The sequence below is a fragment of the Frankliniella occidentalis genome, unplaced genomic scaffold (genome assembly GCF_000697945.3).
Source record: "Frankliniella occidentalis isolate FOCC.00 unplaced genomic scaffold, Focc_3.1 Scaffold74, whole genome shotgun sequence".
NCBI lineage: Eukaryota > Metazoa > Arthropoda > Insecta > Thysanoptera > Thripidae > Frankliniella > Frankliniella occidentalis.
Genome location: NW_026267204.1, coordinates 784196 through 799418, shown reverse-complemented (window position 1 = coordinate 799418; position 15223 = coordinate 784196). Strand labels below are relative to the sequence as shown.

At 46.2% G+C, this 15223-nt stretch overlaps 3 protein-coding genes across 3 annotated transcripts; 2 read left to right on the top strand and 1 right to left on the bottom strand.

Annotated features, from left to right (window-relative positions):
• Positions 1-217: 217 nt before the first annotated feature.
• On the bottom strand, positions 218-3896 carry LOC113210135 (DNA replication licensing factor Mcm3). The gene is made up of 9 exons (XM_026427974.2): positions 3653-3896; positions 3391-3503; positions 3096-3304; positions 2888-3018; positions 2578-2816; positions 1305-2499; positions 1076-1222; positions 811-929; positions 218-702 (listed from the first exon to the last, which is right to left on the bottom strand). Exons 1-9 carry the CDS (start codon positions 3722-3724, stop codon positions 501-503), a joined length of 2427 nt encoding a protein of 808 aa, XP_026283759.1. The 5' UTR covers positions 3725-3896; the 3' UTR covers positions 218-500.
• Positions 3897-4173: 277 nt separating this feature from the next.
• On the top strand, positions 4174-10155 carry LOC113210134 (insulin-degrading enzyme). Its single transcript, XM_026427972.2, has 21 exons — positions 4174-4304; positions 4461-4540; positions 4848-5029; positions 5125-5332; positions 5409-5578; positions 5673-5795; positions 5868-6073; positions 6154-6354; positions 6440-6577; positions 6669-6775; positions 6896-6998; positions 7104-7199; positions 7289-7398; positions 7476-7620; positions 7737-7847; positions 8007-8127; positions 8248-8339; positions 8428-8832; positions 8917-9126; positions 9205-9366; positions 9441-10155. The coding sequence occupies exons 2-21, from the start codon at positions 4467-4469 to the stop codon at positions 9537-9539; spliced, it is 3063 nt and encodes a 1020-aa protein (XP_026283757.1). The 5' UTR covers positions 4174-4304; positions 4461-4466; the 3' UTR covers positions 9540-10155.
• A 114-nt stretch (positions 10156-10269) lies between these two features.
• Positions 10270-13042, top strand: LOC113210136 (pancreatic lipase-related protein 2-like). Its single transcript, XM_026427975.2, has 7 exons — positions 10270-10433; positions 11386-11566; positions 11789-11952; positions 12023-12307; positions 12384-12584; positions 12677-12836; positions 12919-13042. Exons 1-7 carry the CDS (start codon positions 10361-10363, stop codon positions 12977-12979), a joined length of 1125 nt encoding a protein of 374 aa, XP_026283760.1. The 5' UTR covers positions 10270-10360; the 3' UTR covers positions 12980-13042.
• Positions 13043-15223: the final 2181 nt, after the last annotated feature.

Sequence of the window (15223 nt, the reverse complement as noted above, 5' to 3'; positions counted from 1 at the left end):
CGCAGCGCGCAACTAATCGAACTAATGTGTGTCGGAAGGGAGAAGGGCAGGAGCCTGGCGGGGGGTGGGGAGGATATCTGGGGCAGCGGGTGAGGCAGGCGAGCAGACGCGTGCGTGGGAGAGCCACGTGCGCGGCCGCGGGGGGGTTTGTTGATAGTGGCGCCAGACTCGCCAGGTCAAGGCGAACCACTATATACAGAGAGGAAGCAGACAAAAATTTAGAATGGGTTGCCCATTGTTTTATTTTGTACAAATCTAAAATAGCATGAGTGATGAATTAAAATAGCAGCACTTAATAGTAGAATAATTACTTGTTCCTCAGTAAAGTACATTATATGTAAATTACATTATTGCCATGATCTCTCCACAGATACCGAATTAAAATAAACCTAATTACTAGACAAAATGCTGGAATTATAAAAGGCACATGAGAAGCAGTTCTCCTCTCTCTTCACAAAAAATTACAATTTATACTTTACGTTTGGTTTTCATGATTACAACTAAATCAAAAACAGTGTGTTGTCAGCAAGCATGACTTGATTTTCTTCTGCCATTTTATCGATAGCTGCTAATATTTCTCCGTCGTCAAAGGGCTCAGCGTGATGTTCCAAATTCATAACAACCTTCACTCTATCAAGTGTGACAGACTGACTACGCTCATCTCTGAATATTTTCATTAGACTGGCTTTGAACTTTGCCAACCTGGAATAGAAATAATAAGTTTCATCAAATCCAGTTCTCTCAGAAGGTAAAACAAGGAAAAAGGAAACACACAAAGTGAAGCAGTTAAGGATGAATATGTAATCTCACCTGACATCTGTAATTGATGTGGCTGCAGGAGTTTCAGGAGCTAGTGCTGGATGAACCTCTTGTGCTTTAGATCTTGTGGGACGCTTCTCTGTTTCATCAACATCCATAGGCTCCTGGGACTGCAAGAAAAATAGTTTTTAACAACAGTAACAGTGAAATAGGATAAAATAACATCTAACTAAATTATACTTTAAAAACTTCCTGCAAAGTAAGTGAAAAAAGAAATTCTCTGAAATTTTAACAAGCCGCTGAGCTATAATATTACCTGCTGAGAACCTCTTCGTTGTCTCTTGGCTGGCTGTGATTGTTCAGGTTCAGCTTCACCCTCATCTGAGGTCTCAGCTTCAGGATCATCAGCATCATCTTCGGCCTCATCATCATGTCTGCGCTGCCTCTTCTTCTTCTCAATAACCTGGCATAAGAGTATTAAATAGATAAAAAAGTAATTTCATGCCTACAACTCAAAGATATCACACAACAAAATCAAAAATCACCTTCTTGAAATAAGCATACTGAACTAACTCAATTGCTGCTTCAGCATCCTGAGTATCAATTTTCTTGGAAAGTCTTGCCTTAGCATGAGCAGTTGACAAACGAATGAGAGTTTCCAATGTTCGGGCTGTGACAGGTTGAGTACGGGCAACATCTGATTCCATATTGTCCTGTGAGCGCAGTCTTGAGTATTCTTCAGCAATGGCTTCAGAAGCTGCCTCAGTGAGAACTGGCTTCATAAATTTGGCTATTTGAATATATTTACGCATAAACTTCATGCTAAGGACTTGATCTGACCTAGAACGAGTATTGCCATGAAGTAACGCATCATACTTTTCATACATTTCAGTTCGTGTTTCATCTTCTTCATTTCGGTCAGGATTGTATGTGCTTAACATATCTACAGCAGAACCCATAGGCAATGCTTCTCCATCTTGCTCATTGGGATTCCTGTATCTGTGCATCCGCACTACATGGTCTGAGATTTTACTATCGTTGTCATTATCAACCAAATCCAACATAACGAACAGTAAATCAAAACGAGACAGCAGTGAATCTTGAAGACCAATGTTTTCCATGGGAGTCTTGTATTGATCATATTTTCCATATACAGGATTGGCAGCAGCAAGTACAGAACATCGGGCATTCAGGCGGGCCTGAATACCAGCCTTTGCTATGGTCACTCTTCCTTGTTCCATGACTTCATGGATAGCAGTACGGTCCACATCAGACATTTTATCAAATTCATCAATGCATACAACTCCACGATCAGCGAGGACCATAGCACCAGCTTCCAGCCTGCGCTCTCCTGTTTCAGTGTCACTAGTTACAGCTGCAGTAAGACCAACTCCTGAAGATCCTCTGCCAGTGGTTGGAATTGCCCGGGGAGCTGTGCCTAAGACGTATCTTAGCAATTGTGATTTAGCCACACTGGGGTCACCAATCAACAAAACGTTGATATCTCCTCTGAGTCTGGAGCCATTGGGCAACACCTTCTCAATACCACCCAGAAGAAGACACAAAATGGCTCTCTTGACAAATTCATGACCATGAATAGATGGTGCAAGAGATTTTGCCAATAAATTGAAGACATTTTTCTTCTGAGCCAACCTCTTACAATTAGCAATATCTTCACGTGAGACTGTCAAGGCATTTTCTCGTCGAAGTTGTTCAATATTGTTGGCAATAAGGACAGTTCTGTAAAATTATTTCTTTTTTAACACAGGTGGGGAAAGATGAACCAAAGAACATAATAATACTAGTTGGAAATTTTACCTAAAGGTGGCATTAGTAAAGCCACCTTGCTTTCCAGGAAGACAGCGATAGTTGCCCACTATCTGGACTCTGTCACCAGGTTTACAAAGATCAACAAGATCATCATCACATATTACATCTACAGAACGTGGCAGCTGACCAGCTGGGGCCTTCTCTGGCATTTCCTGAATGGTGACTGTCTGATGATCTTTGTATGATGAGAGACCAAACTCTGTTTCTAGGAGGTTGCCATCCTCATCCTGCAGAATTTTTTATTAGATATAAGGAAGTGGTAAAATAAACCTTCTTGAATTATTATAGATACAATTACCTGAGTAGGATATACAGAATTAGCAGGGAAGGGATCAAAAGAAGTGAGATCAGTATATTTGCGCTCGAGGACCTTTTTTGTTGCAGGACAGAAATGAACACTTCTGGTAACTTTTGGTCTCACCAGAGAACCTGAAAGGTGGAAAAAAATCACATAAAAAGAATGTACTTCTAATTCTGAACAAAAAGAGGCTAACTTAAACACTTACATTTGGTGACAATCCCCTCCACACAAACCATATGGCCCAAGTAATGGGACATCAACGTCCGTGGAGTCACATGATTGCGACCAAAGCTTCCCTCAAAAGCAACAAAGAACTCATTGTGCTCTTTCGAAAAGGTAGGATCTACACTACCAACATACTCTTTCAAAGCAAGTTGGAAAGCAATAATTTCTTCAAATGAATTGCGCAGTATCCTATATTATGAGCAAAATTAGACAAGAATTTAGGGTACTTAGAGAAAATGGACGTATCAAGTACACAGTTCACAACTTGTACATACTCTACAGCTCTGGCAGGATTTCTGCGGCGCAAGTCATTAATGTTGATAACCAGTCTTGTTTTCTTTTCTTCGACCATGACTTTTACTCGGTTGGCATACAAGCCTTGATCTTCCTGTCGAAACAGAGAAAATGGCACGGACATAGTAAAATTTGAACATAATAGACAACTGGCTGAAGGAAATTTTTCATCCAGACTGCAATGTAAATGAATTCTGACATATACTTGATCGAGAAGACCGAACATCACCAATATTTACATACCTCATCGTCCAAGAAGTCAAGGTAGGCACGTTGAATGTCACGAAGTCTCTGATCTACCTCAGCAACAGCCATTTTTAGATGATTTCTCACTTGATAGCTTTTGAATAAGTTCCCTCTTAGACGTGTCCAAGTAAAAAGGTATGAGGTACCATCAAACACGAAATAAACCAATAAATATATCAGACACACAATGGCACTAAACAGACACAGAGAGAACACTTCTTTTGGCGCGAAATGAAATGTCAGTGCCTTTCAAAGTTTTCGCAGAACGTAGTATGAAAATAAAATCACAAAATCTTGACACCAACTTAGTCATTGCTCCTCTCAATTTGTGCCGGTGAAATTACGCATATTTATACCAAGACACGAAGTAAAATTCAATTTAAGTTGTTTGCTATGATGTTACCTTCTGGAGTTTGCATGCTGCAGAATACTTAATCCCTGTGAATATAAACCTGGAGGCTAGAGAAATTTTCCTCTTACGTGCCATTTTTGTCAACACTGCGTCCGTACAATGTTTTGTTTTGTTTTCATGTCTACTGTTTAGCAGACGCGTTTGGCGAAAAGAAAAAGTAACCACGCAGACAGTTTTCAATAAGAGTTTTGTAAAATTAAGCTTCAACGGTTTTATTCTCTTCTCAAATCTGTCAAGGTATTTATTTTGTACGTGCAGTAAAGTAGCGTCATGTAGACGATACTTTGGTCATACCAGTAGCTCATACGATCAGCTGTCCGGATCCCGATTGTTGGACTATATGTCATCGTGAGTCAAGCTTTATTTTTATAGTGGCCTTCCTTTTTGATACAGTGAGTGATGAATCATATTGGGAGGCTGGCTGTTTCCACAAGAAGTGTTAATCCCCTTCTCAATTTTCAACGTGTTATGAGGTTGGTTTTGTGTGTTGTGAGACACAGAGACCCCACTCATGAAGCTGCATATAATCACATCATTCTCATGTTTAATTTGGTCTCATGAAGAAGCAGGGATCAGACATTTAGACCTAAATTTCATTCTTTCACTATCTTAGATTTACAAGGGCCTTACAACTTTCACTCTTATGTAATTAAGGAAGGTTCATTAAAACATGACTTGTCGTTTGTCTTTTTGGCTGCTTTCGATCATGGTTGTTTGTGATATTTTCATGGTTAGTTTTGTTGCTCTGATTTTAAAATCTCTATCTTTTTTATATTGCAGTGTAGAAGTCTCACCTGCTCTAAACATGACCATGGCGGTTAAACACAGATATGATAATATAACAAAATCTGTTGAGGATAAGCGCTTGTATAGAGGCATAGTTTTAGACAATGGAATGAAAGTTCTTCTGATAAGTGATGATACGACTGATAAATCGGCTGCTTGTATTGATGTTGCAGTGGGTAAGTTTTTAAAAGAAATTTATTATTTGCATATCCAGTGAAAACAGATGTTTTATTTCTTGGAGAACCACTAACTTTAATCTTGTTATTTTCAGGTTACATGTCTGACCCTGATGACTTACCTGGTCTTGCACATTTTTGTGAGCACATGCTTTTTCTAGGAACAGAGAAGTACCCAGATGAAAATAAATATAACCAATTTTTATCTCAAAATGCTGGAAGATGTAATGCATTTACCTCAACTGATGTAACAAATTACTACTTTGATGTGGCTCCGGATCATCTAAAGGAGACTTTAGACATGTATATCTCACACAAACTTTTATCATGAGTTCTTGATTTTTATACTATGTGTAATAATTCAGAATGTTGTCTTCAGTTTTGCGCAATTTTTTATTGCACCACTATTCACTGAGAGTGCCACTGATAAAGAGGTGAATGCAATTGAATCAGAGAATGATAACAATTTGCTCAGAGATGTATGGCGTTTATCACAGTTAAAAAAGTCTCTCTCTAAGAAAGGTCATCCTTATTCCAAATATGGAACAGGTAAGTTGGGAACACATTTCAATTTGTAACTTTTACACATGCTTTACTCAGGTAATGGTAAATTGTTTTCTATTTTATTTTTTATTTTCAACAGGAAACAAGCAGACCCTTGTTGAAAAACCCAAAGAAATGGGAATCAGTGTAAGGGAAGAACTTCTCAAATTTCATTCTACATGGTATGCCGCAAATATGATGAGTCTCATTGTTCTTGGGAAAGGTAAGACAGATTATCTTTTTGGTGTTTTCATTTTATCTCCATGATATCTACAATCTGTACTCATTTCTGTAGAGAGCCTAGACGACCTGGAGGCTATGGTTATTGAAAACTTCTCCCAAGTAAAATCTAAAGATGGTGTTGAACCACCATCATGGCCAGAGTCACCTTGTGGACCAGATGAACTGCAGAAGAAACTTCTAGCCATTCCTGTGAAAGATTTACGCAATCTTGTTATCACTTTTCCCATTACTGATCTCTCAGACCATTACAAATCTTGTGTGAGTATAAATTTCCTAATCTACTCTATGTTTCAAACCTATTTTGGTTTTTGTAATATTTTCTATCTTTGAACCTTTAGCCTGCAGGATATGTGGCTCATTTTATTGGTCATGAGGGCCCTGGGAGCATTCTCTCTGCTCTGCGTTCTCGAGGTTGGTGTAATGGACTAAGAGCTGGACCCACACAACCAGCAAGAGGATTTGCTGAATTCTCTGTAGCCGTAGACTTGTCAGAGGAAGGTGTGGATCATGTTGATGATATAATAAATATAATATTTCAGGTAAAATCTTAATAATTTATTGTAGTTTTCTTTGTATTGACTATTTAAAACCTATCTATCTTTCCCGTTGTATTTTTTTTTATAGTACATTAATCTATTGAAAAAGACTGGACCAAAGAAAGAAAGTTTTGAGGAGATGAGATCTCTCAAAGAGATGAATTTCAGGTTCAAGGATAAGGAGCCTCCAATGAGCTATGTGACCAACCTTGCATCAAACATCACAGTAAGAAATTAACGTCTAGTTTCATAGTCAGTTGTGTGTTCTACTTCCTCATCTTGTGCACTGAACTTTAAATTTTCTTTTACTTCTTCAGAGATTTGCTATGGAGGATATTCTAAAGGGTCATTATATATTAGATGAGTGGAGGCCAGATCTGATTGTTGAAGAAGTCTTGAATAAACTCACTCCAAATAATATGAGGTCAGTGAAACTTCTGAAATGTGGAGCTCTTTTTTTTCTTTTGTTATCTTTTTACTCTGTCCTCTTTATTCTCTACTAACTCATTTGTATTATTTTTTTAAATATTTTTTGGCATTGAAGAGTGGTTGTGCAAGCTCAGAAATTCAAACCACTTGCTGATATGAAGGAGGAGTGGTATGGAACCGACTACAGTTTGAAGGACATTCCCCAAGAAACACTAGAAGTACATAATAATAATGATAATACTTTGAGATACTTTTCAGTGCCTGTAAATTTTAAATACCTCCTTCTAAATGTGTGCCTAATTCTTGCCTTCTTGTTGCCATAGAAATGGAATTCTGCTGGATATTGTGATGACCTTGCTCTTCCTCCTCCAAATGAATTCATTCCCACTGATTTCGAAGTTTTGCCAGTTACTCCAGATGTGAGCCAAATTTTAAATACCTTAGTCATTATGTGAAAAGTTTATGTTTCCGTTGTAATTATTGTCTTACCTTTCCACTGTTGTTGAAGATAAAGCCATTTCCAACCATTATACAAGATTCACCGCTATCAAGAGTTTGGTACAAGCAAGATGATAAGTTTTTACTGCCTAAAACATCTTGCAAAATTGACATTGGAAGGTAAATTACTCTCAAATTGTTTGCTCTCAGTTTTAGCTGTTAATGTCAGTTCTATTATCCATAGCAATTTTTTGCAGCCCCTTGGCGTACTTAGATCCAAACAGTTGCAACAAATCAACAATGTATGTGTATCTGTTAGAAGATGCTCTGAATGAATACTCTTACGCAGCTACTCTTGCAGGCTTGCACTATAGTCTGGGAATTACCACAACTGGTTTACAGGTATGCAAATACAGATGTCATGATTGATAAATATAAATTGACTCACCAATGTTTCTTTATTTGTTCTGTACACCTCAGGAAAGAGCATTAACAATAACGTAATAATAATTTTTCAGTTGGTCTTGGAGGGATATAGCAGCAAGCAGCATGTTCTTTTGGAAAAGATTGTGGAAAGAATGGCTAATTTTCAAGTGGACCCAAAGCGCTTTGAAATTCTAAAAGAAAACGTAAGTACACAACTGTACATTTACTATTTTCCTGGTTTAATATGATGACTTTCTAAATGACATCTTTTATAAATTTTTCTGTGAGCAATTGAAGTTCTATAGTATAAGACAGAGAATTACATTTAAGAAGGCCAATAATGTCTTTTTCCCCCATTTTAGCACATGCGGTCACTGCGCAATTTCAAACTTGAGCAACCTCATTCACATGCAATGTATTTCCTATACATGCTCATGTTTTACATCCAGTGGACAAAAGAAGAACTTATGGAGGCACTGGAAGGTGGTTATAACATATTGTCATATGATCTTTTTAAACTGCCCAAGACCTTTGTTGCCATGAATATATCTACTGGTACTTGCAAATCACAACTCTTATCTTTTGAGGTCTTTTTTTTTCCAGGGTTGACTGCAAGTGATGTTGAAGAATTTGTTCCTCATCTATTGTCAAACATTCACTTAGAATTTCTAATCCATGGAAGTGCCACCAAGGAGGTATGTACATTCAACAAAATAGCTCTGTAGTTCTAAAATTTTTTTTATTTTGATTTTAGATTGATCTTAATTCTTTTATTTTTGACAGAGAGCTCTCCAGTTATCAAATATTGTGGAAGATACCATCAAAAAGCAAATCAAACTACGTCCACTATTACCAAAACAAATGGCTTTGTTGAGGCAAATCCAGCTGGCTGACCGTAGCAATTTTGTTTACCGGATTGAATCTTCAGCCCACCCATCCTCGTGCACTGCAGTTTATCTGCAATGTGGGACCCTAAGCACTGAAAACAACATGAAGCTAGAATTAATTGCTCAAATTTTAAAGGAACCGTTCTTCACAATTCTTCGTACTAAGGAGCAACTTGGTTATATTGTTCGGTGCAGCATACATCGTTCATACACAGAACAGGGCTTAATGGCCCTAGTGCAGTCAAGTCGTGACCCCGAATATGTTGAGAAAAGAATTGAAGCATTCTTTGATCATATGCTTGTGAGCTAATGTGTTTGCAGATTAATATGTGTGTGTTATATTGCTGAAGAGAAAATAATACTTCTGTTTTCCTTTTTTAATTAGAATTTTATTATTGAGATGAGTGAAGAGGACTTTGAAAAGCACAAGGAAGCTGTGGCTGTTAAAAGATTGGAAAAACCGAAGATGCTCTGGGCCCTTAGCTCAGTATATTGGAGGGAGATTGTTTCTCAGCTGTATCACTTTGATCGTGACAATGTTGAGGTTGACTACATGAGAACTCTTACAAAACAAGATGTAATTCAGCATTATCAGGTGATGCTTTGAAAGCTGCCTACTCCTGCCACTATCTTTCAATGTAATGGTATTTAATACTTCCTCTGTTTTCCTCAGGATCTGATAAGCCATGATGCCTGTAAGCGACACAAACTCTCTGTACAAGTAGTACCAGCCCAGGACTCTACTTTTGAACTTCGCACATCAGAAACTGCAGCAGTGATGGATAACGGCAAAGTGGCAGAGGACATTCACCCTGCCCCAGAAATCAGTACTCCAGTAAGTAACAAATCTGTTAGTAGAAATCCTGTGTATTATAGGTATGTTCACAATTAATTTTTCTTTCTCCACAGGTTGTTGCCATTGAAGATATTCTGTCATTCCACCGATCTCAAGCATTGTGCCCTTACCCAAAGCCTTACATGATTGTTGGGGCAAGATCCAAGCTATAAATTTGTCTATCTCACAAGAAAAAGAAAACTTTATACTCTTTAAATACATATGTGTTTATGGAATTGCATGCATGAATTACAAATAAGCTGAACTTGTGGGCTGTGTGCAAATTTTGACAATTTACCAAATAATGTTGAATCTATATAAAAGTTCAAATCAATGGATGAACACCTACTAAACATTTGCATTCTAAGACTATCTGCTTTTATGTACCTGAGTAGCAGGTTTTCCTGATAGTTCTTTTCCTTTACTTTAACTGTAAATATTTGCAAAGTTTTCAATGAATTTTTATAAACTAAATTTTTAATTTCAATTGCATTGCAATATGTGCCAGTATTAGTTTTACCAATCATGTTGTTTGTTCCTCCTCTCATATATTTGATGATGACTCATTAGCGCTTGTACTTAACATTGCACCAAACTAATCAAACTATTTGTGGTAGGGTGTTCTGCTCCATCTTTCAGTGGAAATAACGGTGGAAAAAAAAGTAAATAACTATTGTCTTTGTTTCGAGGATTGGCACAACGCTCTACTCCGATATGACCCGTTTGTCAGCTCTGCCGCTTGATCAAAGTAATAAACAAATGCATACTTCAAATGCAACAAAAAGAAAATGAAGTTCACTTACTGTACTCGTACCCGGCCCCCCTGCCTCCGCCCCCTCACCTCACCTCTCCCTCCCCCGGGGCCCAGCATCTGGTCGTGGCGATGACTTCGGGCTGGGCCCCAGCAGACGCTCTGTTGTGACGGCTGCTGGCAGCAGACGGCGGCCCACCCGGATCGCGCTCCCGCTCAGCCTCGCGACGACATGAAGAGGACATGGACCGCCACGGTGCCCGTCTCGGTCTCGCTGCCGTGCTCCTGGCGCTCGTGACCCTTCTGCCGGTTCGAGGTGAGTGCAGTGCGAGGAACAGGGCTTTATTTCTAGGTGAGAGAACAAAATGAGCGACTTTTCCCCTATTCGGCGAGTTAGAAAGTATATTTTATTTTATATTATTATAATAATTATCAGAAAGCCATGCGTCTACATTTCCACGTCGGACGGCCGAGGAGGGGCCACCAGCTGCGTGTCTGTTCTCAGCTGGAGTGAAAGGCGAGATGCCGCCGAGGGAAGTTCCATCCATTCCATTGAAATCGATTCAAATGTCTGCGCGCACAATGCAACACTTCCTCGGCGCTGCGCAAAGCCGGGGCCGGGGGGGGCCTGCGGGGGCGGGTCCACAGGTCGGCGCCTTTCACGTCGACACCCCACAGCCCCACGTGCGGCTGCGGTTTCCTTTTCCTCCCGGTCCCCGAATGTTCTCATCGCGCTCGCTGTTATTGGCCTTGCCGTGACTGCAACGCGTGGCGCCTCGGTAGCGCCGCCCGATGCGGGACCTGCCGTGGCGGCGCCGACAAACAAGCTGGTTCTTCTCGACGTGGGGCGTGGAGGGTGGCGGGGCCGCGGAAGCGTCGCGCTGCGCGGGAGGGGGAGGGGAGGGGCCGAGGGGCCCGTGGGTCCCGCGACCAGGTCGCGACCTGCTGGGTTCCGGTTCCGCAGCCCGCCGTTCAATCATCTCCCCGACAATTGATTTACGTATTCAGCAGCAGCGGCGGTCGCGGTGGCGCGGGCTGCCCTTTCCATGGGAACCAGTCATGACGGAGGCGCAGCAGGCCGTCGCTCCGGTCCGCTCGCGCGCCCCGTTCGCCCCCGTACCGTTCGCTGCTCGATGTTTGCGCCGATGGTTAGGGCGGCCCAGTTGTGAGCCCCTCGTCCTTCCGGAGGTTGTCGCCCCCGCAGTGTACACAGCAGGACCGAAGTTCGACGTTATTCCGACCTCCTTCTGTTCGTCGTTGACGCGCAGGCGGTGCGCAGCAGCAGCTGCAGCAGCAGGGCCGCGGCTTCGTGCAGCTCCTGGCGGGCCAGTGGCGGTGCATGCTGGACGACCTGGTCTCCGGCCGCGGCCTCGCCAGGATGTTCCCCGCGACCAACGCGTCCGCGCCGCCCTGCTACCCGGACGTCACCGTGCACCTGTACACCGCAGGGTGAGGATGAAAGCCGAAAGGTTCCTGGGCTGCGGCCATCGGGGCGAGGCGGGCCGCCGGCTCCACACAGCTGCTTGGCGGGCTGGCCTACCCCGCGCGTTGCAGGCGCTACCGCATGTAGGCTTTGCTCTGGAGACCGTGCTCTGTTCTATTGCTGGTTTGAATCTGGCGCGAGTTTGACTCGGGTGGTATGGTGGCGTTCCATCCGCATGCGCGCCCCAGGAATTCCAGGGGCTCCAGGTCGCCGCCGCGGCGCAAGGTCCTGGACCCTCGGCGGGCGGGCTGGCTGCGCTGGAGCGGCTGGGACCCCGGGCGCAGGACCGTGCTCCTGGTGCACGGCTTCAACGGCGGCGTCGACAAGGCCCCCACCACCACCCTGCGCGACGGTGAGCAGCCCGCACCCTCCCTGTGTGGGTGGGCCGTCAGCGACCGTCACGTGCCCGTCACTGCCCACAGCGTTCCTGGAGGCTGGCGGCTACAACGTGCTCGCGCTGGACTGGTCGCCGCTCGCCCGCTACCCGTGCTACGCCGAGGCGGTGCGTCACTCCCGGACGGCGGCGCGCTGTGGTGCCCAGGTGCTCGCGGCGCTGCAGGCCGTGCTGGACGACGGCGTCCCCCCGGGCGGCGGCCTCCTGCCCGCGGCAGACCTGCGCCTCGCCACCTGCGTGGGGCACTCGCTGGGGGCGCACGTCTGCGGTATGCTGAGCCGCCTGCTGCCGCAGCGGGTCCGCAAGCTGGTCGGTGAGTACTACAACCCCGTCGTCGCCCTGCTCAGCGCCGACCTCTGACCCTCGACCGCTTGCCCCACACTCGCCAGCTCTGGACCCGGCGCGGCCGCAGGTGGAGCGCCTGCTGGGCCGGGACACCCTGGCCGTCAGCGACGCCCGCGTCGTGCAGACCTTCCACACCAACATGGGCTTCTACGGCGAGTACCCGGGCCCCGCCGTCGACGGCCACGCCAGCTTCTGCTTCAACGGCGGCCGCCTGCAGCCGAGCTGCGACCAGGGAGGTCGATTCAGTGAGTCGTGAACGTGTGAACACACTGTACCGCGCACGGCGCACCAGCCGCCTCAGTGACCCAGCAGTGCTCAGTGCTCGCGTTGTGACCAGGTCGCATGCGGTGCAGCCACTTCCTCAGCGTGTGCTACTACGCGCAGCTGGTGCGGCGCCCCGGCGCCTGGACGGCGGCCGCGCCCTGCGACGGCTCTTGCAACCGCGAGCGCGGCCGCCCGCCCTTCCCGTTCGTGCTGACCGAGGCCTCCACGGACAGGTAGTACAGTCCACTCAGAAACAAGCAGGCCCTGATCTGTGCTTTTGAAAGTCAACCTCAAACTGTATCTTTGCCCCATCAGATGGAGGGGCACCTACTGCCTCGATCTCAGCTTGGACAGCCCATGCAGGACAGACATTTAACACGCCATCGACAAAACCAAATGAAAACATTTTATTTGTAATAAAGAATCTTTCCTCGTGAAAGTTGTTACACCCATCTCTTCCCCTCTCTTGGCCTCTCTGCACACCAGGCCTCGGTCAGCAGGGTATAGGCCACCCGTTCGACTGCGACGCCCTGCATGGCCCGGCAACGCCCGGCAACACGACGGGAAAAACAAAGGGAGCCGGAGAGGAACACGCGGAAAGAAGAAGAAGGATAAAAAAGGGGATGGCCACTCCGGCCCGGAGTGGTGGTAATCCAGACCGGAGCTGACAAGCGTGCATCCCGCCCTCCCATCTCTCTCTTTCTCTCCGCATCGCTTTTTTTTTTGTGGCGCCTCCGCTGTGCGCCATGCCACATCATGCTAATATGATCTTACAAGACACCCATGGCGCGGCGGGGCGGGGCGGGCGGTGTGCTCGCGAGGTGAGGGCGGGGCGGGGCGGCGCGGGTCGCGGGGCGTGCACACCGGCCCAGTGTCGATGTCACGAGAGGATACAGTACTCGGGGCGTCGCTTCTCCTTTCTTTTTTCTCGTCTTCTTTTTGCTGCTCGCTGTCTCCGCGCCGCCGCGTCGCCGCCTACGTTGTTGCGACATGAAAGCGATCCCTCCTGAACCACTTTAAAAGAATAAATACGTACGGCACCGTGACACGGCGTGTGTGTGTGTGTGTGTGTGTGTGCGTGTGTGTGTGTGTGTGTGTGTGTGTCGTGGCGTCGGCGAAGGTAGCAGCACTGGCAGACGCACCACCTTCCCATATCCTATCCCCATACGGGGAAAATCGCCTGGACCACAGCAAGAGCACGAAGCCATCAGCGAGGCCATCACTGCAGAACAATCCCGAATCCCGCGTACTCCCGGAGGGGGAAGTACCAGGGAAACCTAGCATATGCGCCAGTGATGACACGAGTCTTGTCGGGCACCAGCCAGCCGTCACCAGCTACCAGCCGCTACCAGCCGCTACCAGCAGCTACCAGCCGCTACCAGCCGCTACCAGCCGCTACCAGCCGCTACCAGCCGCTCCAGCCGCTACCAGCCGCTACCGGCCGCTACCAGCCACTGCCAGCCGCTGCCATCCCATATAACGCCTCCGCCCCGTGCAGCATGCAGCCCCTCTGGTGACATCCCTTCAGCGACCTGCCTGTCTCCTCTGCTTCCCCGAGCATGTTTGACGGAGGGGACGGAACCCGTCCCGCGGTCGAGTGACAGCCCGCCGCCCCGCCTTCGCGACCTCCCTCCCTTTTGCTCCTTGTTTCACCGTATTTTTGTTGTTGTTGTTGTTGCTGTTGTTGGCTGCTCCGCTTTGTATGAGGAGGATGAGGCAGCGCGGCCGCAAACGCACTTCCACCCCAACGATAAGCAACTCGAGACTAAGTAGCTTATAGGGGAGCTCCCCCCCCCCCTCCCAAGCACCCCTTGGCCTTCACACAGCATCACCACACCACGGCAACCACCAGGTCACTCCGCCCCCCCTCTCTCGCGACCCCATGCACTATTCGCCGGTGCGTCGGTGTGCTGTGTATGACGACCGTGACGACGTGTCCTCCTCACACTTCACAACACATTATCAAATAAGGTCAAGGGGGGGGGGGGTGACAGGGATGCCCTCCGCCTCGCCGACGCTCTGCTCTTCTGCCTCTCGCGGGTGGACAGGTGGTGGCCGGTGACGTCACCGCCAGCGTCGCCACCGCGCGCGAGCAGGGCGAGCAGCGAGCAGCATCTCTGCTGACTCTTGATGCTCCTGATTTATGCTGCACTGGTGCGGCCCTCGCGGGTGGGATGCGGTGGCGGGCCGCGCGGCTGTCACTCACATCTCTCTCTGTCTCTCTCTCACGGCAGGACTAAACTTTGTATGGATAACGTTCAAAAACATTTTCAGCGGATAAATACTACACATTCCTTTATTTTACCAAAAAAGCACTCACCGACCGCCGTGCGGAGGAAGGGGGGGGGGGGGGCTTTGCCTTCTGGTACAGGCAGGACCAGCACGTGCCCTGCGGCATGATCAGTATGTGGTCACGCTCCCATGTTAAATCATAGACATCAAAAAATAAGCAGCAGGGAACGTGTTAAAAAAATCATGGTAATTCTTACTTGTAATTCTGCCGTGGTCGCTGCTAACTACCCACTGACTACACTACGTACATTGTGTCGAATCGAGTCTCGAATAAGTGAGGCCAGAGAGTGATGACAGCCCCTCTACCGTGTCAGCGCTCCCCCCCCCC